Source organism: Oryzias latipes, chromosome 3 (genome assembly GCF_053564925.1).
Source record: "Oryzias latipes strain Hd-rR chromosome 3, Olatipes_Hd-rR_3.1".
Classification (NCBI taxonomy): Eukaryota; Metazoa; Chordata; class Actinopteri; order Beloniformes; family Adrianichthyidae; genus Oryzias; species Oryzias latipes.
Window position 1 is genome coordinate 42,907,644 of NC_136239.1, and position 27,159 is coordinate 42,934,802.

Here is a 27,159-nt window from a genome sequence, read left to right on the forward strand (position 1 = left end):
GAGCACTGTCTAGTGGGTCTAGATGACCCACCTCCCAATGTTAAAGTGCCTAGGATAGCACAAGGGTTAAAGAATTTTGATTGGAGGCTTCCAGTGCGGAGCCGCAAAGATGGTAGTTTAGAGTCTTCTCTCCTCCGAAATTAGGAATTACACTCGACAAAGTGTGCAGTCTTGCAAAAACTCACAATACCAGTTAAATCAGGAAATATCAAATATCTAGGTATCAATTTTTCCCCCAAACTATCAGAACTGGTGCAGCTAAACCACACCCCATTACTGAAAAACATACAGGACGATCTAACACGCTGGACCAACCTGCCTCTGTCCTTTATGGGCAAGGTAGCCACAGTAAAAATGAAAATCTTACCCAAGGTTAATTATCTCTTCTCAATGATTCCCACACAACCGCCATTAAAATGTTTCAAAACATTAGACTCATCCATATCAAGCTTTCTATGGAACAATAAACCTGCAAGAATCAGTCTAAAAACTTTAAAATCTGCAAAAAGCTGTGGAGGATTAGAATTACCTAACTTCCACAAATACTTTCTTGCAAATAGATTACAATACATCTTAAAATGGTTAAAAAAAATCCAGAAACCAACTCATGGTTAGACTTGGAACAGGCGTTATGTGGAAAGATCAACCTGTCAGATCTTCCATTTATCAGCCAAATAGTTAAAAAACAGGATTGTTTCAAAAGTATTAATATAAATGCCACTTTAACAGCCTGGTGGGAATTTCTCAAAATATCAAAATCATCAATTCAACCGTGCAAAATGACACCCATCTGGAACAACCCAGACATCCTCATAAACAAAAAAATTATCCACTTCCCAGCTTGGCAAGCAGGGGGCATAAAACAACTAGAGCACATAATTATTAATAGAAGATTCATAACTCCCCAGGAACTTCAAGACAAACATGGAATATATAACTTCTTGGAATATCAGCAACTTAAATCAATTATTACTAAAAAGTTTAAATACAGAGACAACGATTTAAAGCTACCAGATGTAGTTACCACTCTGATCAATTTCTCAATGAATAAAACTCTCTCCAAAATATACAAACTTTTATGTAATTTAGATAACAATATTTCACTTCCGACAACAAAATGGGATGCGGATTTGAGCATCAGCACAGATGAAAGCTTTTGGTCAGAACTTTGTCTAAACACCTTTAAACTGACAAAAAGTCCAAATCTGCAGCTAATCCATCTCAAAACTCTACACAGAATTTACTACACTGGACAGAGGATGTTCAAGATGGGTCTCAGTAACTCAGACATTTGTCAGCACTGTGACAGTAATCTACCCGACAATTACATGCATGCACTATGGTTCTGCACGCCTGTCCAGGCTCTCTGGCAGCAGGTATGTGCCGATCTATCAGTCTGGCTTAAGGTTTCAATCACAGCTTCACCGTCACTTTGTGTGCTTGGTGACATGAGTGCCATCGATGTAGAAGGAGGATTAGGCTCTATCATTTTCATAACTCTTTGTATTGCTAAAAAAGCTATTTTAATAAATTGGAAAAGCAAGAAAAATATAAATATAAGTCAACACAGAAATCTGCTGTTTGATCATATCAGCTTGGAAAAAATGTCAGCCCAAAGCTCAAGTAACTTTGAAAGAATTCGGTCTCTCTGGTCTCCCATAGCTAACTCCGTGACTTAGGGGGTTGGGGGGCCTGGTCGTCGTTGCTCCTTGCCCTTCTGCCGTGGGCCGGGGTGGGGGTCGGGGCCTCCGGTGCCTGGCGGGGGGTGGTGGGGGCTCTGTTGGTCGGGGGGTCGGGTCCGGCTCCTGGGTGGGGCGGGCTGGGGTGCTGCGTTGTCCTCTGGGCTTGGGTGTGGGGGTGCGTGGTGGGGGGGTGGGGTGGTGGTCTGGCTTGGCTTGGGGGGGTGGTCCCTTTGCCTGTGCTGGGGGGGTTGGCGGGGGGCCCTGCTCGGGGGGGGGCCCAGCGGCGCCGGATGGGCTGCCCATCTACACCTGGGGCTGGGATCGGCCCTTCCCTGGCTCTGGGGCGGGACGGGACAGCCCTCTTGGGGCCCCCGGTCGCTCTGGGTGTCATCCGCTTCGGCTGCGGGGTCTGGGGTGGGGTGGGGATCTTGTCGGCCCTGTCCTGTGGGGGGGCATTCTGGGGGAGGGGGGGGCACTATTGGTACGGGGCAGGGGGGGTTGATGGGTCGGGGTCTCCGCTGAGGCCATCGGCGGTTTCCCCGGCCGGTTGGCCTCCCCGTCGAGGCCTGACCAGAGCTCTTCTAGGGCCGGCGTTTGGGGGTGGGGGCCTGGGCTTGCTCCGGGGGGGGCGACGCTTTCTGGCTCCTCTCTCTCTGTGTGGGGGTGGTGGTGCTGGGCCTGGGGTGTCGGCGCCTCCGGGGGTGGGGCCCCTGGGTGGCCCTTGCCCCTTTGCTGGGGGGGGGGGGGGCTGGGGGACAGCTGTTTGACCACCGGGGGACAGTCTACCAGCTGTCCCCAACTTACCCCTTTCCTCATATAACCTCATATTAGGGTGAGGGGGTGGGGGGTCTAGCCTGCGATGCGCCTTGGGGGGGGGTACTTGGCAGTGGCCCCCCTCCTATGGTTGCCGTATGGAGTGGGCCCCCCCTCTTTCGGTTTTATTTGCACCTTAGACATGTAGGGTCCTTGGTAGGGGGGGTGCTTGGACATCACTGCCAGCAAGCAGCAGATGTCCTCCTGGCACCCTACCCGCCAATTTTAACCGCACCTTAGACATTTAGGGCCCCTTGGTGTGGAGGGTGAGGGGACATCACTGTGAATAATCAGGAGATGTCCCCTTAGTGCCCTACCTGCCAATTTTAACTGCACCCCCTGTCATGGCTAGCGAGGCTGTGGCAGACCCAGATGCTGGAACCCGGAAGGAATACTCGGCAGGCGAAGAGGATGAGTAGTACTGAATTTAATCTGAGGAATGACAGAGTTCCAGGAGATAACGTTTAGAGGATGGTTGGAGGGTCTTGGCGGCGAACACCGTTCTTCCCGGAGGAAGTCCAGAGGGGTGACGAGGAGGGACCAGAGAAACGGTGAGTCTGTGAGTCCAGAGCGTGACTGATGTGGATGTGATCCTATGCAGGCAGAAACAAGACAGAGTTAGGCGAGGTATACGAAGCATGAACAATAATCGTGAACAGAGCCAGAGGATGCACCGTGGAGTACAACGAACTAGCGTCGAGTACAGGTCCTGGTTCTCCTTATGAGTCCAGCCGCTGATGAGGAAGAGGCGGGACAGCTGGTGTCCGCAGGTGGACCTGATGAGGAGGAGGAGCTGGCTGGGGGTACCGTGACAGTTCCCCCTTCCCCGACGACCGCCTCCAGGCGGAACAGGACGGCGATCAGGATGGGCCCGGAAAAAGTCATCCAAGAGGGTGTGGTCCAAGATGAAGGAGCGAGGGACCCACGACCGCTCCTCCGGGCCGTAACCCTCCCAGTCCACAAGGTACTGGAAACCACGGCCCCGGCGCCGAACATCCAGAACCCGGCTGGCGGTATAGGCAGGACCACCGTCGATGAGCCGGGCGGGAGGTGGGGAAGCGGACGGCGGGCAAAGAGGGCTCTGGTGGACTGGTTTGATTTGTGACACATGAAACGAGGGATGAATTTTGAGGGCGGCGGGCAGTTTCAGGCGGACACAGTTGGGATTGATGATGCGTTCTATGACAAATGGACCGATGAACCGAGGAGCCAACTTACGGGACGTGGCCTGGAGCGGGATGTTTTTAGAGGACAGCCAGACTTGCTGTCCAGGCTCGTAAGGGGGGCTCGGGATCCGGTGACGGTCCGCGATCTGGCGGTTACCCTCCTTAGTCCGGAGAAGGGCGGCGCGAGCCTGGCGCCAAACCTCCTGGCAGCGTTGCAGATGGAGTTGGACGGAGGGCACCGCCAGATCGAGCTCCTGGGATGGGAACAAGGGGGGAGAATAACCCAACGAGGCTTCGAACGGCGACATACCCGTAGCAGTGGAAGGATGATTATTATGGGCATATTCCACCCAGATGAGATAGTCCGACCAGTCCTCCTGGTTTTGAGCCGCAAAACAGCGCAGGGCCGCCTCCAACTCCTGATTAGCCCGTTCGGCCTGGCCATTGGATTGAGGGTGGTAACCAGAAGTTAGGCTGATGGTGGCTCCGAGGGCGGAGCAGAAAGCCTTCCACACCTGCGAAGTGAATTGTGGACCTCGGTCAGAAACAATATCGGAGGGAATGCCATGATGACGGAAAACAACATTAACAAGGGTGTTGGCAGTTTCGGTGGCAGAAGGCAGGTGGGGCAGAGGAATGAACTGAACAGCTTAACGGCTTAAGTCTTTCTTCAGGGGAAAGTTTTGAGTGACCAATTTGCATGGGTTCTTCAGCAGAAGTGAAAGGAGCTTCGGCGCCGGCAGGCAATTGTTGAAGGCGAGGGAGAACCTCCGAGGCGGGTCGACGGTTGGCAAAACTCCGCTCATGATGACGTTCTCGGAGTCGTATGTCAGATCGGAGGGCTGCAGTAACAAGTTCCTCGAAACTGTCCGCTTCCGGTTGAGTACATAAATGATCCTTGATGTTCTCATTTAGGGATTGATAGAATATTCCCTTGAGGGCAATGTCCGGCCAGCCCGATTCGACCGCTAAAATACGGAAGTCTATTAGGTGGTCACTCACCGGTCGGTCACGCTGCTTGAGGCCGAGTAACCGCCGGGTAGCTTCTTCCTGCTTGCGTGGCTGGTCGAAAACGAGCCGGAATTCCCCGATGAAACGTTCAAAGGGCAGATGCGTGAGGGGATTAGCGGCTAAATAAGCCTGAGCCCACTGGAGCGCTCTGCTGCGGAGCGAGTTAACTACCAAAGTAATTTTACGTTGATCAGACTGATAGTACCTGGGGGATTGTTGAAACAGTAGCCGACATTGCAGAAGATAACCGCTGCAAGCCTCCACGTCGCCGTAGTACGGTTCAGGCTGGGACCGGATGTTTTCATCTGGAGAGGCGGAAGTGAGGTCGCCGGAAGCGGGAGACGCAGTGGTAACGGAGCTAGAGGCTTGGTTTGCTATAGCTTGTGTGAGATGATCCATCCGGCGAAATAATTCCTGTTGGGTGGCGGACATCTGAGCGAGGGCATCGGCTTGACGAGAGAGTAACATACCTTGCTGGTGTAAGGCTGCACGGAGTCCATCCGGGTCAGCTGGGTCGAGGTTTGGGCTAGTTCGTTCTGTCATGGCTAGCGAGGCTGTGGCAGACCCAGATGCTGGAACCCGGAAGGAATACTCGGCAGGCGAAGAGGATGAGTAGTACTGAATTTAATCTGAGGAATGACAGAGTTCCAGGAGATAACGTTTAGAGGATGGTTGGAGGGTCTTGGCGGCGAACACCGTTCTTCCCGGAGGAAGTCCAGAGGGGTGACGAGGAGGGACCAGAGAAACGGTGAGTCTGTGAGTCCAGAGCGTGACTGATGTGGATGTGATCCTATGCAGGCAGAAACAAGACAGAGTTAGGCGAGGTATACGAAGCATGAACAATAATCGTGAACAGAGCCAGAGGATGCACCGTGGAGTACAACGAACTAGCGTCGAGTACAGGTCCTGGTTCTCCTTATGAGTCCAGCCGCTGATGAGGAAGAGGCGGGACAGCTGGTGTCCGCAGGTGGACCTGATGAGGAGGAGGAGCTGGCTGGGGGTACCGTGACACCCCCCTTAGTACACACACCCCAAATTATCATTATTTGCAGATGATGTATTAATCAATTTTTTTTCTTTTAAACTTGTTCTGTCCAACAGCTGAGCAAACAGATCAGAGCTGAAGGCTTTTTGTGTTGGACAGGTTTTACTATCACAAAAAGAGGTTATATAGCTTCAAGAAACTAGAGTGTAGATTTGTATAAACCCCTTTTTGTCGTATTATTTTGTATTTATTTGTTACATTTAGTGTGTGGGGAGGGAGAGGGGAAGAATGTGAGGGGAGGGTGGAAGAAAGTAAAAGGAAGAAAGGTGAAAAGGTGGGGGATACAAGCACTGATTTGACTAAGTTATTATTTTAAGCTGTAACAATTATACCAGATCTGCTGGAAAGACGAATGTTACATCAAAGGTGAAAATCTGACACTAAGATGAGCGAAAAAAATCTGTCCATCAATACACTGTGGGTCAGGAGGAGGGATGAAGCAGACAGGGAGCAGTGTGCACGTGCACGTGCACGTGGGGGTGGAGATACATGCATGCTGCCGACGTGAACCGTGTGTTCATAAAGGGAGCCAGATCCTACCCAGCCAGACCAGGAGAGGGGAGGAAAGCCCCCCAGGCCAGAAGCCCCCCCAGATGTATTAATCTATTTAACACAACCCCTGAAGTCTTTACCAATATTAATGTCATCCCTAAAAGAATTTGGACAATTATCAGGCTACAGATTAAATGTCCAAAAAAACCAGATCTTAACTCTCAATTTTAATCCACCGAAACAGCTTTTGAATAAATATGACCTGATATGTACTACAAATACAATGAAGTACCTAGGAATTAACCTCACCCAAGATATTACTAAATTATTTGATGCAAATTATGCCCCTCTAAACTTAAAAATAAAATCAGACATTTCCAGATGGACTCATCTACCATTCCTTAACTTATCTTCAAGGATAGACACAATTAAAATGGTTATCCTGCCTCGCTTAATGTGTCTTTTCCAGATGCTACCAATTGAAATAAAAGATCAGCAATTCATTGAATGGGACAAGAGGATTTCACGTTACATTTGGAAGGGTAAGAGACCCAGAATACGATACAAAGTAATGCAACTGTCTAAGGACAAAGGGGGTATGGCACTACCAACCCTCAGGGATTATTATTATGCGGCTCAAATAAGACCACTTGTAGGTCTCTGCGATCCGCAATTTAGGGCAAGGTGGAAGGAAATAGAAGAGGGAGAACACACAGAACCTCCCATCCAAACCAAGATAGCAGATAGTAAACCGACAAATAACTCTGACGAAAACCCATGGCTAAAAATATCACTAAAAATATGGCGGAAAATAGCTAAAAACTGTAGTTTGGAGGGAGCAGAAAAGGTGCTGCGATGGGGAGCATACGACACAGATTTTATACCTAACAGGACAGACTCAAGATTTAAAATATGGAGAACAACAGGAGTCACAGCATACTGCAACCTAATAAAAAAGGGGGCAGTAAAAAGTTTTGAAATGTGTAAAAAAGAATACAGTTTGGAGAACAGGGATTTTTTTAGGTACTTACAGATACGACATAGACTGAATGGGATCTTGGCTGAGGGATCAGGAAAATTAGACAATGACATACTGAAAGTGTTTATAACAGCCTATACTTCTGGGAGCGGACGAAGAATAATATCCAAACTGTACAAGGGTCTACAGGACTCCCGACACACAAACACTCATTATGTTAAGAGTAAATGGGAACGAGAAGGAAGATTGCACATCACTGAGGAAGAATGGGAAAATATCTGTAAATCCCAATGGAGAACCACTCATTCACATAGTTGGAGGGAATTTGGATGGAAAAGCATCATCAGATTCTTCATCACCCCCACACAAAAGATGCATCAAGGTGTTGGTACAAGCTGTTGGAGGTTATGTGGCTCATCTGAAGCCAACCACTACCATATATTCTGGGATTGTCCTGTACTCATATCCTTTTGGCAAGAAATCCATAAATGTTTGGAGACGACATTTCAAGAAACTTTTCCCTTTAATGCCTCAGCTCTATACCTGGGAACAGTAACACAACACATGCAGTCTGCAGCAGACCAATATTTAATGAGAATATTGAGGTGGGAGGGAAGAAGGCCTTGACAAGAAAGTGGTTACAACCTGATGCTCCAACAGTAGATGATTGGTATAAAACAATACATGATATTTATGTTATGGAAAGACTGACTTTTGCAATAAAGATGCAAACAGATAAAGGTTTGAGATGGTGGGCAAAATGGGTCAAATATATTGGACCTCTTAGACCTGACCTACTTTAATTCTAACAAAAAAAAAATACTTCTCTTTTACAAGATAACAGATAATGTGGGTTTATTTTATTGATTCATCCCTTTTGGATAAGAGTGTGATTGACAGCAGCTCTGTTTTTGTTTTGTTCATACAAAAAAGAGTACAAAATGATCAAAAACACGCATTCTGATTTACTGACTGAAAATATATTTGAGGTAAAATGATGTGTAACTTGGAAACAATGTAACAATGATGTAAAAGTTGATATTCCCTGTCAAAAAATATATATATAAAAAAAAAAAAAAGAATTTTGATTGGTCAAACATTTTCATGTAACAACACTGACAAATGTTGTGACCTTCTTCAATCTTTGGTTACAAATAGTTAACCCTGTTTTAAACAAGGGAAATGACACAAAAAACAAACACATTTGTTAGTGAATGTAAACTCATGATATGTCGAGATGAACTCCTTCAAAATGTCATAAATCTAACATTTCCACTGATAAGTTCAATGTTACTTCAGCTAGAAATAGGTTGTACAGACCCTACAAAAGGCAAAGACAAACGTTTTTATAGTGACAGATGAAAATATATACATATATATTGTATTATAAAATATATATATATATTTCTTTATATATATATTTTATATTATATTATATATAAATTATATATACACATGTGTGTGTGTGTGTGTGTGTGTGTGTGTGTGTGTGTGTGTCGTTGGTGTCATTTTCACCATTATCTACTTTGCAATGATTCTGCACAGGAGCTGAGTGCAGGTTCAGGGATGTTTACAGGAAACGGTTACTTTCTGTAAAACATGAAACAGAAAATATCTGCTAAATGTTATCAGAAACCTATACTTCTATTAATGCAAACGCAACGCCTCAACTTACACAAACACACAAGACCCACTAACTATAGGTCTTTACTAAAAGTTGGTTGGTAACAGTTTTAAATTCAAGTCAAATCAATCTTTATTTATAGCTGTTTTTGTACGTAGTAGCACAAAGTATTGAACACCAAGAGTAAACCTATAAAAATGGTAATGTTTCCACGTTTCTGCATTAGATCTAGATGTTGTCTGTAAGCCTTACAACACACAGAAACTTCTCTGTGGTTGTTCTGATCATATTTCTTGTGGTGACCTGCATAACTCTATTACCAGAGATGGATGATCCTTAAGGAGACAACTAAATACAAGTTTGCTATAGAAACATGCCCAAACAAAAGAGAACAGTTCAGTTCTGGAATAAGCAGAAACAGCTGGTAAAGACAAGTTACTAAAGGTTAATGTTTCTCTTAAAAACATCTACGTCCCAGGATCATTGGAAACAGTAATAAAACGGGTTGACATGTGTGTGTGGACAGGCCCCACCCCTTTTGAATCACCTCTTCACCTGACAGTAATGATGATAAACTTCTAGCAACACACACACTTCTTATTCATCCTTCAACTTCCTTAAAGAGAAAAGATATCAATGTATCAGAAACAGAATCGTGTTGTTTTCCTCTTATGGCACCAAGAACAGAGTGGGTTCTGGAGATTGACTTGGTGGAACTTTGGTCAGGTTTTTTTTTTTGGCTCTACATTTCTGCAATAGTCTTTTGAGGACATACCATCTCTTTCCACCAGGGTTCCTACTTCCACAGTTTAGTTGACTGTGGTAACTGCACTGCAAACATCCAGCTGTGCGAGCGTTCTAGTTGTTCATTGTTTTTCATTTCAATTCAGCCTTATTGTTGTTGGGTTTCTAAACACAGTACATGCTAATCAAAATCAAAATCCTTCAGACACAAGTCCACCTGTACGTCTGAAATATAATCTGGGAGAAGAAATTGATTGATGTGCTCAAGTCTGGACATCCATGTGTTTGAGACGTTTTCACTCCACTAAGACCGGCCCCTACATAACTGCAAATAGAATGTTGATAAGTTCTGCATGCGTTAAGGTCCTAGGAACGATTCACACTGTACTATTCAATTTTGCACTGCTGGTACTCCAAAAGGAATGAAAATTTATAGAAATAGATTGCTTAGAACTGTGCACTGGTATGGCCAAGGTTTGGTTAAATGTGAAGTCTGGGAGAACAACTGTTAAAACAAAGGTTGGATCCTTCTTGCGCGCACAAAAAAAATCCGATACTCGATGAATCTCCAAGCCCAGGTAGTCCTTTTGAATTTATGCAGTTCATCTGTTACAGTGGCTCGTGGAAGAAGACCCAGAAGCTGGAAGGACTTGTGAAAATCCAGTATGATCAGTGGAATTAATCAGAGTGCCAGAGCAAACACAAGTGTAATACCTATTTTATTTTTATTTATCTTATTTTATTGCTATTTTATTCTTTTATTGTTATTCTTTGCACTGTCATCCTAGTGACAAACAACATCTCGTCTCACCTGTGTATTATTCTGCAAATAGTATGTGTGGAAAGACAATGAACCAAATCATGAATCTTGAGTCTCTTGTAAAGGAGACATTCCTGTGGTGACAGCAGTGATACCTGCAAGACTTAAACCTAGATGGATGATTGCAGGTGGCTGTGACCATGTCGGCGGGGTGGCAGGCCCTGCCTCCATCCATCTTCTTCCGCTGATCCAGGGCCAGGTCGTGGGGACGGCGGTCTGGGTGGGGATGCCCAGGCTTCCCTCTCCCCGGCCGCTTCTTCAATGATTTGTGATCTTCACTGGTGTCCATGGATTACATAAAATCCTCTCCACCTTTATCCACCTTTGTCATGGTAAGAAGAACACGTCAAAGTAAGGGTGGGGTCATCTGGACCCCACAAGATAACACAAGGGTTACCCTGTGAAGCATGTTTTTGGACGGTGGGAGGAAGCCGGAGTCCCTGAAGAAAACCCATGCATGCACGGGGAGAACATGCAAACTCCACACAGAAAGGTCTCAGATGGGATTTGAACCAGAGCCTAGCCACTACACTACTGTGCAGCCCTTTATTAGTAAATGGTAAATGCGTACACTTCTATAGCACTTTTCTACCTTCCTCGAAGGCCAAAAGCGCTTTACATTCCCAGTCCCATACATACTGATGGCGGCTCAGCTGCCAAACATTGGCGCCAACCTTCCACCAGAGGCAATGTGGGGTACACTGTCTTACTTCGGCACATGGGCAGGAAAGGCTGGAATCAAACCTGCAATTCTCCAATCAGAAGTCCTACCACTGCACCACGGCGGCCCATTTCTCATTTACATTTTTAGTCATCAGATCAAGCAGGAGCCCAACATTTGTCATGATAATATTATATTTGACAACATTCAGAAATAGTATTTAAATAACAAAAAACATTTTAAAAAGGGGGATAAACGCAAAACAAACTGTTAATGTAGAAAAAAGGTTTTCATTTAAAGACAAGTATGTTTCAAACATACTATACTGTATTTCAGTTGAATACATAAAAAAAGAGAAGTTCACAACAACACCATGTCTGAAGACTTTTAATGCTTTTAATATTACACGTGGGTAATCTCATGTCACAATTTAGATGATAGACTAACAGGAGCCTCTTTGGCACTACAATGATAGCAGTGGCTTTGATGTGTTCAAAAGTCTTGTGCCAAGATTCCAAGACGTTTGCTAAAACATCTGTCAGGTCAGCGTCTGAGGACCGTCCACGTATGAAATCTCTGTGGGACAGGATATTCATGTTGCTAAGGAGCTCCTCGGTTTTTGTAGCAAGAGTTGCTGCAGTGGTTCTTCACAGAAACTTCTTAACCTGTGGATTGTGAACAAACAGGACAAGGAAAATAAATTCAAGAGAAAGCAGAATGCCTAAAGAAAAAAAGACTGCTGTGATTAATCTGCGTGGCGACAGCAGACCGACTGCGTGGTGACTGCGTGCCGACGGCAGACAGACTCGTTGATGACGGCAGATGACTGCATGACGATAGCGGACCGACTGCGTGACAACAGAAGACGAACTGCGTGACGACAGCAGACGACTGTGTCACTACAGCAGACAGACTGCATGACGACAGCAGGCAGACTGCGTGACGACAGCAGACGGACTACGCGGTGACTGCGAGGTGACTATTTGGCGACAGTATACCGACTGCGTGAAGACAGCATACCGACTGCGTGGCGACAGTAGACCGACTGCGTGAAGACAGCATACCGACTGCGTGGCGACAGTAGACCGACTGCGTGAAGACAGCATACCGACTGCGTGGCGACAGTAGACCGACTGCGTGAAGACAGCATACCGACTGCGTGGCGACAGTAGACCGACTGCGTGAAGACAGCATACCGACTGCGTGGCGACAGTAGACCGACTGCGTGAAGACAGCATACCGACTGCGTGGCGACAGCAGACAGACTGCGTGACGACAGCAGACCGACTGCGTGGTGACTGCGTGCCGACGGCAGACAGACTGCGTGACGACAGCAGACCGACTGCGTGGTGACTGCGTGCCAAAAGCAGACGACTGTGTCACTACAGCAGACAAACTGCATGACGACAGCAGGCAGACTGCGTGACGACAGCAGATGACTGTGCGACAACAGCAGACTGACTGCGTGGTGACTGCGTGCCGACAGCAGACAGTCTGTGTGATGACGGCAGATGACTGCATGACGACAGCAGACTGCCGTGGTCAGAGTGTCCACCCTGTAACTGGAAGGTCCTGGGTTTAAACTCAGGCCAAGTCATACCAAAGACTTTAAAAATGTATGCCTCCCTGGTTGACACTCAGCATTAAGGGGTTGGATTGGGGGGTCAAGGCACCAAATGGTTCCCGCGTGCAGCTGTGTCTGCAGCTCACCGCTCCCCCAGGACAACGGGTCAAATGCGGAGAAAGTGGAGAACAAATTTCGCACACCTAGGTGTGGGACTTTAATTTTTAACTTTATAGTGTTCATACTGCAGTGTCTCACCTGGTCTCCTGGAAGAAACAGAGTTCGTGCTGATCTCTTCAGGGCAGGGGTCCTGGTAGCACTTTCGGTAAGTCGGAGGTCTCAGCACCACTGGACAGCTATCACCATGATGACCCGTCACTATGTGCATGCACTGGATCACCCGTGATTGTAAGCCCCTCCCACAGGACGAAGAGCACTGAAACAGCCAATATGCGTTGGAGAGAAGGTTTCATAGCCATGAACTTTTAACCCTTTCAGGTCACCACTGTTCAGCTGTTGTCAGATCAGACACGTGTAGAAAGCTTTGGCGGCATCTAATGCTGCTTCTCCACATCACAGGGTTTCTGGATTTGGCTTCAGTTGTCACAAATCAACACCTGCTTTGGTAACGTCTGACTGTAAGACATAATCCCTGCTCTCTGGCGTTGGGGGGCCTCTGTGGCGGTTCTGCCGGCCCTGGTCTGGGCGGCTCACATTGGGTCACCTGCCGGATGGATTTCCTCTATCTGCTATCCTGTGCAGGTCTCTAGGGGGTCCTGGCTCCCACTCCTGCTTCGGCAGGGGTCTTGGTGGGGGCGTGACAAGGCGCTCCCCCTCTTTTTACATTCCATCATCCACCACAGAAGAACATAAACACTCACCTGAGCACAGGTGTCAGCTCACCTTTGCACTAACAGTATTTCAGACTGAATAAATGTGATGGTTTGTGTGCATAAGTGTGTGTGTGTGTGTGAACGTTAGTTGCATTGTGTATGTGTTGACATGTTTTTGTGTGAAGATTTTTGGAGCCAACAGGTATGTTTGTAGCTTTTGAAAGTGTGTGTGGACAGGCCCCGCCCCTTTTAGACTAACATTTACACCTGACAGTAATGATAATAAACCTCCAGCATTTTATTTCTTTGTTGTTTTACCCCCCCTCCCCACCACCACCAATTATTAATCATCCTCCAACCCTGTTTTTTTTCCTCCTTTTTCTTTTGTACCCTTATCCCCCCCATCGCTAACATTCCACTCTCTCCTCTCTCTTCTCTTTTTCCGCCTGGTCCAACAAGAAATGTATCCAAATATAATGAATATAAACAAAGTTTAGCCTGAAATCCAAAAAGGGTCTTTTCAAATATACCCCTGTCAGAAGATTAACAACCCCTGTTGTGACAGTAACATCTATCCAACACAAGAGGCCTTCCACTCAGATCTGTTTGGACCAAACAAGTTAGAAAATAAAACTTTGATGGAAGATAAAAGCATTGTTGTGATGGACACAAGAGTTCAAACAGGCTGTCAGTCAGAGACAAGCTGTGTGGTCTCAGCTGAGATTTGTACCTTTGACCATTCTCCAAACTTCCAATGGTAGCACTCTGAGTGGTTGCTGCAGGGCTCCTCTTCAGTTGGTCTGGACTGTGGCTCACACGGACCCTGGGGGTTTGCGCACAGCACCTTCCTTCTCTGAACACCAGAACCACAGGCTGAGGAACACTGGAAGGAGAAGACAGGTCACCTTCAACTCTGCAAGGCAAACGATGTCTTTCTGCAAAAACAGGTTTCTCTATGACTACTGCTCTGCCCTTCATTCCTTTCCCGGATGTAACATCTTTGCCTCTATTTCAACATGTGAGCAAAAAGGAAACAAGAAAAGGAGTTAAGAAGGTCAGTGCAGCGTGCAGTACTTCCTGTCAATCTGATGATCCATATGATTTAATCTAAAGGAAACAGATTATAGAGGGCAGAGAAAAGTCAAGTTCGGATGCACCTCTGACCACTCTGAAGCTGTCCACATCATTCTGCAGAGGGTCCCCTCACAGTCCTGCAGTGGAGACGGCTTTTCTCCAGAGCAGAATCGGTTCTTGGTGGGGATCAACGAGCCGTTCTGAAGTTCCTGAACACACGAGACTTCTCTCTGCTGAACACCTGGACCACACCTGGCGGAGCACCCTCCCCAATGGCCTGCAGTCCACCTGACGACACATGTGTGAGGCATGGAAACTGCAGGTGTGTGTCTGCAGGTGTGTGTCTCACCTGTAGTGGCAGGGCTGAGAGTTGCAAGGCAGAGTTTTTGGCAGTGGTCTGTTTTCAGGCTGACAGAAGCTGTCGTTGACAATCTCCACGCTTTGTTTTACCATTCTCAAACAGGAAACTACAGTCTTCTTCTCCCCTGCACACAAAGCAGACATGAACTCGGAGACAAAGTTCTTCAGCACAGTTTCTGACTTTCTGTGATCGTCTGTGAGAAGATTCATGACATACCCCCTCCACACTGAACACTGCAGTCCTGCCAGGTGCTGTGGGTCCAAATAAATAGCTGTTCCGGTTCTGTCTGCTCTTCTCTGCTCTGATCATGCGTGGTGTTCAGTGACATGGTGTATTCATAATGCAGTGCAGAGCTATGGTTATGAAACAGGAGCATCTGGAAAACACCAGAGAGGCCATCAAACAGCACCAGACTTCAAACATTAACCGGCTATTGGCTCTACGTTGTTGTAGTTCGCCTCTTGGCATATCCCTTCAGAAGTCGTCACAGCCAATCTTTCACTGATTCACACAGGTGGTTTGGCAGAGACCTTTTTTACGCCAGACTTGCGCCCCCTTGTGGCTACATAGGTAGGCAGTAGCGTGACTTCATCTACACTGGATGAAGCTCATCGCATCCTCTGGGAATCGAACCCTGTTTTTCCGTGTGCCAGTCCTGCACATTGTAAGTCAAAGTCTGCTTTAGCTGCCACCACAGCTGTCAGAAGTCCTGGGGCTAAAACAAAGTTTCTGTCACAAAGCATAATAAGGTAAATAGACTTTATGTCCTTTTATCAAACGGTTTTGGTTTAGGTCAGTCTGTTCGTTAATGTTTTGTTATTTGCTTTTGAAAATTGGAGTGAAAACACTCGATGTCAGTCACACCATATATCTCTGTTGTTATTATCCAGTTATTTTCCTTCTGGAGAACTCTCCCCCCTCTTCATCCAGAATAGTTCAAACCTGGCCTTCCTGAACATGCCAGCACCAGGACAACTGCTGGGACAATACCAAGACCAGAACACAACTCTACATCTGTCCTGGACTATATTAAGACTAGCATGAACAACACTACTGATGACAGGTTTGTCCCAAAAGTAATAGAGCAGATTTTACTTACTTTTTTTAATTTTATTTTTTTAACTTGTCCTGTCCAACAGCTGGGCAGACAGATGAGAGCTGAGGGCCTCTTGTGTTGGACATATTTTACTTTAACAAGAGGGGTTATGAATCTTCTGACAAACCAGAGGTATGTCTGAATAAACCCCTTTTGTAATCGAGGCCAGACTTTATTCATTTTAATTATTTTTGAAATTCTTTTGTGTTGGACCGGACGGAAAAGGAAAGAAGGGAAGAAGAGAGAGGGATGTTAGAAAGAGAGTGGGGGATAGGAGGGTGATCATAGGAGGGGGGAGGGGGGTAAAACCATGAAGCAGCATAAAGCAACAAGCTACTGGATGTTTATCATTATGGTAAGGTACAACGCCCACGCCCGACACCCAGGCCAGGGCCAGCAGGGCCACCACGAGGCCCCCAGAGCCAGAGAGCAGGGAGGCATGGGGGGAAAGAGAGCGCCGCCCCAGCCCAACCAGGAGAGCAGCCCCCCGCAGCGCCAGGAGAGCCCAATACCGGGCCCCACCCGAGAGGGGTGCCCACAGTCCCAGACGAGCACCCCATCACCACCCAGGTGGTCCGGGCATCCCCGGGCACCCCACCCCTAACCCCAGGTACGAGCCAGGACCCCCCAATGGAGACCCGCTCCGCGCTCCAGCCAGCCACCCACCAGGGCAACAGATGGTCCGGAAAGGTGCAAGACAGGGCAGCCGCCCCCGCCCAGGAGGGGGGCACCCCAGAGAGAAGGGGGGCCCACAAGGGTTGTTGTAGACATGGCCCGACCAAGCTTGGCCACAGATGGAAATTGGCGAGGCCCAGCACCCGGTGGCAAGGACCAGAACCCACCCCGCAGGGACACAGACACCCCCGGCCCGGGTGTGATATGATCCCCGGTTTCTGGGCTTGCCAGAAAGCTCAGGGATCCCCCTCCCTGCATGGAGAGAGGACCGCCGGGCCCAGGAAGCCAGCACCCAGGGAACAGGGCCGCCGTTGCCAAGGGCCCAATAGCCCCTACTAGGGATGGGGTAGGGGACAGATGGTCCAAGGTCCCACCTTCCTTGCAGAATGGGTGTGTGTGTTTGTGAGGGTGTGTGTGTGCGTGTGTGTGTGTTTATGTTGAAATGTATATTTTGAGGGGGGAACGGTGTGTGTACTAAGGCGGTGCAGTTAAAATTGGCGGGTAGGGCACTGAGGGGACATATCCTGATTACTCTCACTGGTTTGTCCCATCACCCTCCCAACCAAGGGGCCCTAAAATGTCTAAGGTGCAGTTAAAATTGGTGGGTAGGGTGCTAAGAGGACATCTGCTGCTTGCTGGCAGTGATGTCCAAGCACCCCCCCACCAAGGGCCCTACATGTCTAAGGTGCAAATAAAACCGAGAGAGGGGGGGCCCACTCCATGCGGCAACCATGGGAGGGGGACCACTGCCATGTAGCCCCCCCCAAGGCTCAACCCCCCCCTCCTTGGGGACTTCAATGCCAACATGGGTATAGTGGCACCTGGAGAAAAGTTATTGGTAGGAATGGCCTCCCAGGTCTGTACCTGAGTTGTGTTTTGTTGTTGAACTTCTGTGCTTGTCATAGTTTGTCCATAACGAACACCATGTACGAGCACAAGGGTGTCTCTAAACACATTTGGCATCAGGACACCCTTAGCATGAGACCGATGATCGTCTCTGTAGTCATTTCAGGAAACCTTTGGCCTTGTGTTGAGGAAAGACAGTGTCAGAGCTCTCCACTGATAACTACCTGGTGGTGAGTTGGATTCGCTGGCAGGGAAGGAGGCCACAAAGACTTGGAAGACCCAAATGTACAGTGAGGGTCTGTTGGGAGCGTCTGGCTGAGCCCTCCATCAGGGAAGTCTTTAACTCCCACATCTGGGAGAGCTTGATCCTGCATTACTAACAAATATTTTCTATAGCAATCTCTCCCATTTCTGATGTTGTATAGCTAATTTCTCTTTTGACGTACTTGATGCCAAATTGAACATTTTGCACATCAAATGGTGGCCATCCTGAAAAATAGCCACCATTTGATGTGCAAAATCTGGATCTCTGAAGGAAAGACTTTGTGATATACTAGATCACAAACTGCACCAGAAAGAAAACTCAGGAGAACCTCTCAGACACTGAAGCTGATAGTATTTCAAGAACCACAGCTTCAGTGAAGCAAACAATTGCTTTTCAGTAAAGATTTAGAGCAAGTATCAGTGAGTTCTTACAACTCAATCTGAATAAATAGAGATCTTGATTTTTGTGTCTAAAATTTAAAGTATAACTAATGGTCCTGGAGTCTAAACTTAACTTTGTGCACACAGTCAAGTGATTTATCAGCAGCTGCTGTGAGCTCAAAGATTACTTTACCATCAGATGCAAAGGGGTCTTAGTTGGTCCTTTGATAGACATCTTCTCCCAATGTCCCCTCCTGACATAGCGCACCACAGTCCCAGCCAGCTCAAAGTCTCCGGGAAGTTCAATCTTCCAATTGCTGTTGATGGAGTTCTGTCTTGAGTCCTTCACAGCTGTAAAAAAACAGTATACACATGGTTGGAGACATTGCATATCCAATCACTTCTGCTCATGGTGACTGGTACAGTGTCTGCACCTACAGTCAGCAGTTTTGTTCAGCAATGAGAGCCCATTCATACTGGGACAGTTATGCCGCTCATCAAAACGAGGTGCAGAAGTTGAGCACGTGACATTTGATCAGAAAGTCGGAACCCACTTTGCTTGCTTATGTGTAAAAATGATTGTCAATGACAGTTGTTTCTTTTTGTTTAGTGTCTGAGACAACCTTGGGACGTGTCCATGCTACTTACAGCGGTGGCTTCAAAATAAGTTGAATTTTTCTATCCAAATTTTCCCCGAGAATAAAATGTCTTCCGGTAGTTGAAATATTTATCTATTTCTTAAAACTGCTATAGATCCATTTGGAGTCAGAGGGTCAGTGGATCATGCCCAACTATTGATGATCGAAGGCAGGATACACACTGGACCGTTCAGCAGTCCATCGCAGGACTACACAGACAATCACCAACACATTCACACCTGAGGGACAATTTAGAGTCACCTGTCAACCTATAACACTACACACAGACATGACCCAATGAGCAGGACTTGAACCAAGGTCTTCCTTCTACTAACCACTACAGCACCACGTGGTAGTTGAACCCTTTCCACAGATTTAAAAAATCATGGGTTAGATCACTGCAGAACCCCAAACCTGTTCTTGTAAAAACTTACAGATCACACACTTTTTTTTAATCAAAACTTTGTAAATAGATTTCAGACAAATCTCACATTTTCTGATGCAGAGAAGAACCTGGATAACTTTACTTTCAATGTATCCTAGTGGGGGTTGGAGTGGACTGCAGAAAGAAAGACTAAACAGAAGCTCGGTGAAAAGCCTATCTGACATCCTCTAAGGATCATCACCCAGAAAGCTCTGTGAGGGTTTGTCTTCCACCACTCTGATCCTCCACGCTCCTGCAGGAATAACGACCGCCTCCACATAACCTGACAGGTGGAGAGAAACATGAGAGAACTCAGTCAAACAAACTGTACAGACATGTGGTACTCCAGAACCCTGGATCTTTACCCGTGTCTGCATAGTAGATTTATTTTAACAAATGTAATCCTTTGATCCCTTTTGGGTAAAACAGCATGAGGTGGATCACAATCTTTGAAAACCATGGCAGGGTTTCCTGAGCTGTCATGTCCTCACAGCGTCACAGGGACTCAACCTTTTGACAGCTTTGGTATCAGAACCTGTACATTAGGTTCCACAGGAACATAAGCAATGGTGGAACTCCAGTAAGACCCTCCATTACAAGCCCAAACAACCTGTCTTACCTGAACAAAAGTAGTACCCCCCTCCCTTGTCCCTGACTTTAGTACATGTGTCTACACCCACCGATTCCCTTGGTGTGTTGGAAGTCTCCCCTGATGACCTCACAGGTATGTCCCTTTCCATCACAAACTCCACAGGAGTCTTCCTGGGCTGAGGAGCCGAAAACACCGTCACATCCCATCTTCTGCAAAAGAGAAACGATGAACCAGAATCCCTGTCATGTAGTTCCTCTCCATTCTCTGCCAGAGAAAGTTTTTATAAAAGACATCTGCTGAAGGTTGAATTTGCTGTAAAAGAGAAGAATGCTTTACAGAACGATTGGGGCAAAAGTTATTCCTTCCCTGAATCCCAAGGGGGGGCATTCGGATGCTCTTCCTAGACTACAGCTAGGCCTTAAATACCCCCCTTCCCTTGAGAACTTGGGGATTCCTTTTTACCTCTTTCTACCTGCATGTGGATTAAAGGTTTTCTTTCGGATTGCAGCCGAATGCTTAGAATGGGTCAAGACGCATCTACTGGCTCCCCACAGGGCTGCGTGCTGGGCCCCCTGCTCTACACTGCCCCCACCCACCACAGTAACACCGTTGTGAAGTGTGCAGATGGCACCACAGTGTTGAGATTCATCTATGAAGAGGATGAACATCTCAAAGACAAAGGAGCTGATCATCGACTACTGGAGGAAGAAAACAACCACAAAATTGTAGAGAGGGTTGCACACTTCACATTTCTAGGAGTCCAGATTGGAGAAATCCTGACTTGGAGCAACAACACTTCTGAGCTCCTGAAAAAGGCCCAGCAGAGACTTTACCTTCTCAGGGGGATAAAGAAGAACAAAATCTGACAGAGACTCCTGCTGTTTTTCTTCCGGTGCAGCATAGAATCCATCCTGACCTACTGAATCGACGGGTGGATCACCAGCAGCACAGCAGCTCGGAAGGGAGTCCTCCAAAGGGTCATAGACTCTGCCCAGAAGAGCATCGGCTGTCTTCTCCCCTCTCTACCTGAACTGAACAACTTCCACTGTTTCAAGAGGCACCTACATCCCCAGGGACACCCCACACCCAGGACATATTGAACTGTTATCTTCAGGACGGCGGTACAAGAGCATTCAGAACACAAACAGGCTAAAAACTGTTTCTATCCCAAAACCATTACCTCACTCAACAAACACACAAGAGGGCTGCTGAAAAAGAAAATTTGCTATGAGTGGTCTAGTATGAGGGTAGAGTTCTCTTTTTTGTGTTGTGTTATACTGGCCTTAAATTGATCATACAATTGTTTGTGTTTTTTACTTTCTGACGTGAGACTGTAAGAACACCTTCTGAAAATTCTTTGTGTGTGTAACATGTCACAGGGTTACATGCACTCTTGGGGGGGTTTTCTGGGCATGTTGGCAAAGAGGGCAAGAGGCAAATGAAATGGTACTCATATTGCAGCATTTCCCAACCTGGTAGCCTATTTTTAACCAATTTCTCAGACCTAATATTAACCTAATGTTTGGACCTGGAGCTTGGCAAGCTCTGGTCCAGGTCCAAGTGTCGTACCTTACAAGGTTTACAAGAACTGCTTGAAGAAACTCCACAGGCTGTGGAAGATCTTGAAGGTGCTATGGAAGAGGGGGGAAGTTGCCGAGCAGTAGCGATTTGCAGAATGGGTATGGATACCCAAGGAAGAAGAATCAAAGACCATTGATTCGTTCAGAATGATATCGCTGCTCAGTATTGACGGGAAGATATTCTTCAGCATTGTGACCAGACGAATGACCATCTACCTCTTGTGGAGTTCCTACATCGATACCTCAGTCCAGAAAGGAGTGATTCCAAGGGTGCCGGGGTGCTTGGAGCACACGGGAGTGGTCACACAGCTGATTGAGGAAGCCCCAGGAGAACAACATATGGCTCCATACCCCACAAATGAGTGGAGTTGACACTCCAAGCAGATCGTTCTCCTGGAATTGACCATCCCCTGGATGGACCGGATCGATGAGGCGAATGAGAGGAAGAGGGCAGAGTTTGCTAATTTACCAGAAGAGTGCCGGAACAAGGAGGTTCTAAGGGCAGGGATGCCAGTTTAGCTTAGTCATTTTGCTAGTTCAATTTAGTATTTCCCTATTGAATTCTATGTATTCATGACCCTTATGATTGTATGTTTAACTTTTTCATCTATCGATACGAAGCCCATCGAGACGACTGTTGTTGTGAATTTGGGCTATACCCAGGGGTCTGCAACCTTTTTTACTCAAAGAGCCATTTGGGACCGCCCCTAATGAAAAGAAAGCACCCGGAGCCACAACCCGTTTTGACATCAGTATATACATTATGCATGTATATATTATATCAAGGGCTCTCATTACGTCGATCGCGATCGACCGGTCGATGTTCAAGGACATGAGTGTAGATCGCATGCCAGAAAAGATAAAAAAAAAAAAAAAGTACTTCTTAAAAATCCACCCGCCAATCAATATCCTCACTGAGAAGTACAAGACTTGATTGACATGTAGATTGGCCAATCGGACATCGTCTGAAGCATACATCACTGCAAATTCACATTGTGTTCTTTAAAGGATGATACCGCGGCCGCGTGTGGGAGGAGCTACTGGTTCTGGTCTGATCGCTGCATGGAGCGATGTGTTTATCAATGCATAGTAAACACTGAAAATGTGGAGAGATCAGGTTTATTATTTTGAAGAGTTCTACTTGGTATCCTTGTTTCCATGTTTGGGTTCATAAAATCATCCCAGAGAAAGTCTCTGCTTCAACTCCTGCAGGGAAAGCTGCCTCTCAATCTGACGCCGTGTTTGCATCTCTGACAGAGTTTGAAGCCAAAGCCCCTCCCCCGCCTCTTTAGCTGCTTTTCCTCTCTACCTGTTCACCTGTTCACATCCTCTGCAGCTGAGAGTTGTTTTCCCCGCGCTCCTCAGTGTGTCCTACACAGAGAGCGCAAAATACGGTCATAGCAGGATGATACGGTAGTCGGGGCGCTCCAGCGCCGCACAAGGATGAAAGAGCCGGACGCAGGTTATAGCGGGGATAGAGCGGGTTAAGCAAATGAATGGAAGAAGGCGGCCCGCTGAAGAAATATTCAATATTGTACACATTTTATTATTAGTCTGAACTATCTTTTATTTAGATAAATCTTTTATTTTGCTAAATCAGTCCAGTACAAAAAAAAAACATCAACAAAAGCTGTGTTGGGCGGTTTTTGGCTGGGTCTGGCGGTTTTCAGATGACTTTTGGGCTGGAAAACTGTGACTCTATCTGGCAACACTGGCGCAAACTCTCTGTCATCAGAAAGTTGCTCTCTGCCCCGCGGCACGTCAAGTTCCCGGCAGAAGATTGGAGTGTTTATTGAAGCAGCCCCGCGTGTCTCCTCCTGCTATCAGCTCTGCAGGTCTCGCCCGATAAATACGAGCTCATTACGAAGCTGTTTTTTACGTGGCACGCGCTTCATATGGAGCCAGCAGGGCCTTTGAAATGCCATGAAAAATGAACAAACTAAAATAAAATTTGATTATTATAAAATACTCATTATTTTCCAAAGTCACAGGGAGCCACAACAGAAGGATGAAAGAGCCACATGTGGCTCCGGAGCCCTTGGTTGCCGACCCCTGGGCTATACAAATATAACTGAATTGAATTGAACAACAGTTGCACCGCAAGGTGTAAGCCCATTGAGGCGGGCTGTAGGTTTTTTTGACCAGTTGCTCTGCAGAGCATGCAACATGCTGGGCATCACTGGGGCCAGCAAGCGACGGGTCATCAAGGAAGTCCCTGAGGCAGCATCACGGTGGCTGTGGATGAGGAGGGGTCAACAATGGGTGGGAACTGGACACAATCTGGGACCTGATCAGCCCCAGCTGAGTCACCTGGGAGAGAAAAAAAATGTTTGGTAGCCCCAAAACACTCCACGACCACAGGTAACATCCTTGATGATGTGTCCCGGTTGCATGACAAGATGCTGTTTGTTAAAAGTGTTTTGGCCAAAAGTTTCACACTGAGGAAATTGTGGACAAACTGAGAAGCAGCTTCAGCTTCCTGCAGCCCCGCTGCTCTAAGAAACGAAACAGGAAGTCATTCGTGCAATCTTGCATCAGACTCTATAACTCTGCTGTAACTGTCAGGTTAAAAAACACATTACTGCATCATTTCAGGAGCTCTTCAAGCTTTCAGTTATATTAACTGGGTATTTTTTTTTATGTCCATTTGTCTCCTGCTATGTGTTTACATGTATATTGGAGTTTTTCTTCCCTGTACTGCTACTACACCTGAAATTCCCAACGGGGATTAATAAAGTCGATCTTAATCTTAATAACAAAACACAGCAATTCACTGTTAATCCAGCTGTCCAACAACCACGAATCTCAAAGAGCTAAAATGTGCAAACATCGTATTGAAGTTTAGCCACTCGTCACGGCAAGTTTATCACTTCATAAACTTCTGGGTGTAATTCTGGACTCAGCTAACGAGTCGCAGTCAAAGGCCAAACCAGAAATGGTAGGTAGAGTGAAGACTGCATTTACATGACTTCACCAGATCTCCATCTACTTGGCGTCAGAGATTGCTGGTAATTCTGTTATGATCCTCAGCATCCTTTAAGACAGCAGAGCACTTGACTCCGGATAAAAGCTATTAAAAAAACGGGAATGTGTTTTAACCCAAGTTTGACAGTTATTGAACAGACAAAACGAAGGATTTCTGTTTGGAAATCCTGATTGTTCCAATGTTATGACTTTGGCTGAGACACCATTCAGACAGTGAAAAAAAGTCAAGAACCAGGAATCTGACTATTTTTGACGTTTTTACCTGACACCTCCCGTTAACACACAGGTCCGACTCAAACGGTCCACAAGGAGTCCCATCAATCACCCTGTCGGCCACCAGGACCGGGGGGCCTCTGCCCAAGGAGCTGCAGAACAGCACACAGGGTTTGTCTATTCACACACACAGACACACACACACACACAGACACACACACAAACTCAAAGTCCAATTCGAGAACAATTGCAGGACTGACAGGAAGTAAATTCTTATGACAAACAAAGATTTCTGGTCCACACCCGTTAGTCTTTACAAGTGAACAGAAAAATGAGGTCTTTTCAGATCAAACAATGAACCTCCTACGGTTGACCCACATCTCACCAGCAGAATTTCTGAACAGTCTATTCAGTTTTCTGAAGCTTTGAGTAAGATGTTGTGAAGATCCGCGTCTCTGATGGAAACAGCGCTGGCTTGTTCTCAGAGGAATAAGGAAATTAAAGTTCTGGACGTCAGACATCTCTGTTTTAAAGAATAAAACATCCTCTTTCTTCCTGATTCTTGCTAAAAGGTTTTACACTGTGTCTGTTCTCCTGAACCGTAGGGGTTTTGCAGGTTTTTGGGTTGTCCAAGTCCCTGGAGGTCGCAGAGGAGCAGCTGCATCTTAATGGGGTACAGGTGTGTCTTGCAGTTCCCTTGAGATTCTTATAATCACCTCAAGTGACGTCATAAAAATGGAACATACCATTATCATGCGTGTGGTAAGTGTATCCTGAAGTATTCTTAAGGTTAATGGAAGTTTCACAGACTTATGTACAGGTGATGCCGATCTAGTCGTAAGTAAGTTGTGAGTTGTCACATCCCACCTGAGCCGGGGGTGTCCATGTCCCTGTGATGTGAGTTGTGGTCCTTGTCCCTGGGTGCTGGGCCTCGCCAAATCTCCAACTGTGGGTGAGCCTGGTCAGGCCATGTTTATAACACCTCTTGTGGATACCCTTTTTCTCCTGTGTGCCCTCCTCCTGGGCGGGGGCGGCTGGCCCCTGCCTTGCTCCTTCCTGGACCAACCGTGGGCCGGGTGGGTGGCTGCCTGGAGCACGGAGCGGATCTCCCTTGGGGGGGTCTTTGCTCGTACCTGGGGTTGGAGCGGGGGGATGCCAAGAACTCTTGGGTGGTGATGAGGTGCTCGTCTGGGGTTGTGGGCGCTCCTCTGGGGCTGCTCTCCTGGTTGGGCTGGAGCTGCTCTCTCTTTCCCCTCATGCTCCCCTTCTCTCTGGCTCTGGGGGCCTCGCGGCGGTCCTGCTGGCCCTGGCCTGGGTGGCGGATGTAGTCGCCCAGGGGGTGGTTGTTCTCTATGTGCTGCTGGGCGTTGGGGGGGGGGTCTTGGTGTGGGGATGACTGGGCTCTCTCCCTCCTTCTTTTCACATTCCACCATCCATTTTAGAAGAACATAAACACTCACCTTTGCACTAACAGTTTGATTGATTGAATGAAATATCTCACATTAGTTGATTTGAAGGCATAAGTATGCGTGTGAACACTATCTGTTTTGTGTACATGTTGACATGTGGACATTTTTTGGAGCCAACAGGTGTGTTTTTTAACATTCGAGTGTGTGTGTGGACAGGCCCGCCCTCTCTATAATCACCCTCCTATCCCCCCCCCCCCCCCCCCCCCCCCCTCTAACATCCCTCTCTCTTCTTCCCTTCTTTCCTTTTCTGTTCGGTCCAACACCAAAGATTCTCAAATATGATTAAAATGAATAAAGTTTGGCCTCGATTACAAGAGGGGTTTATTCAGACACACCTTTGGTTTGTCTGAAGATTAATAACCCCTCTTGTTAAAGTAAAATATGTCCAACACAAGAGGCCTTCAGCTCTCATCTGTCTGCCCAGCTGTTGGACAGGACAAGTAAAAAAAAAAAAAATAAGGGCAGCTGGGACGAAGACTTTAGTCACACACAGAAAGAGAAACAACTTCTGCTTCTTTGATGTCAAAAAAACCAGGAGAACTCAGGAACCAGAGCTGGTAGGAAGACACCAAAAAAACTTGCCCCCACCAGGTTGTCCTAGTGGGGTATGAGGGCAGAAACACCAGTGTGTCTCTGTGCACGTGTGCCTCACCATCATTGATCACAGCCATCAGCATGTCACCACTTGTTCCGCTCCTCCGACACTGCAGGTCTCTGAAGCTCAGTGGTCCTTTGGGGCATGGTGGGCCGTCACACACTCCATGCTCCACGCTGGCATGTGGGCAGGGCTGACCGTGTGGACTGGGCCTGTGCACGTGCAACATGCGCATGTGGTTTAGCACAGAGCAGTAAAGAATCAGACAGCAGAGTGGAGAAGGTACAGCTTCCTCTGTAGGCCATGACTTTGTAGGTTTTCTCGTTGAGTTTTTGTTTCTGTTTTCTTCTGTTGACCAATAAAGGTTTGATGTTCAACTTGACACCGTTGACCATTATGACCTCTTGAACATGTTGAAAAACTTGGTTGGGGTATCAGGATCCCCTTTAAACTGGTTCTTCTCTTATCTGACTCGTAGACCATTTTCTGTTGTATTTTCCAAATTTAAGTCCTCTTCTGCATCCCTCACTTC

The 27,159-nt window shown here is 46.9% G+C and overlaps 1 protein-coding gene across 12 annotated transcripts in view; it reads right to left on the reverse strand.

Annotated features, from left to right (window-relative positions):
• Positions 1 to 11,408: 11,408 nt before the first annotated feature.
• Positions 11,409 to 27,159, reverse strand: part of LOC144991083 (ceramide synthase 2-like) — a 51,730-nt gene continuing 35,979 nt past the window's right edge. For 9 of the 12 annotated variants that reach the window (XR_013654987.1, XM_078944858.1, XM_078944856.1 and 6 more), the window contains 11 exons: positions 26,685 to 26,839; positions 24,613 to 24,740; positions 19,874 to 19,994; positions 19,396 to 19,476; positions 18,325 to 18,482; positions 15,086 to 15,245; positions 14,858 to 14,993; positions 14,592 to 14,796; positions 14,165 to 14,317; positions 12,860 to 13,037; positions 11,409 to 11,702 (listed from right to left, as the gene is read on the reverse strand). Coding sequence is in view for 9 of the 12 variants with exons in the window: in XM_078944858.1 (XP_078800984.1) it covers positions 11,698 to 11,702; positions 12,860 to 13,037; positions 14,165 to 14,317; positions 14,592 to 14,796; positions 14,858 to 14,993; positions 15,086 to 15,245; positions 18,325 to 18,482; positions 19,396 to 19,476; positions 19,874 to 19,994; positions 24,613 to 24,740; positions 26,685 to 26,839 (1,480 nt within the window). In the remaining 3 variants the exon portion in view is untranslated. Of the gene's footprint in view, positions 11,703 to 12,859; positions 13,038 to 14,164; positions 14,318 to 14,591; positions 14,797 to 14,857; positions 14,994 to 15,085; positions 15,246 to 18,324; positions 18,483 to 19,395; positions 19,477 to 19,873; positions 19,995 to 22,814; positions 23,676 to 24,612; positions 24,741 to 26,684; positions 26,840 to 27,159 lie in introns of those variants that run through there. The other 3 variants (XR_013654986.1, XM_078944864.1, XR_013654988.1) reach the window with 3 other exon arrangements.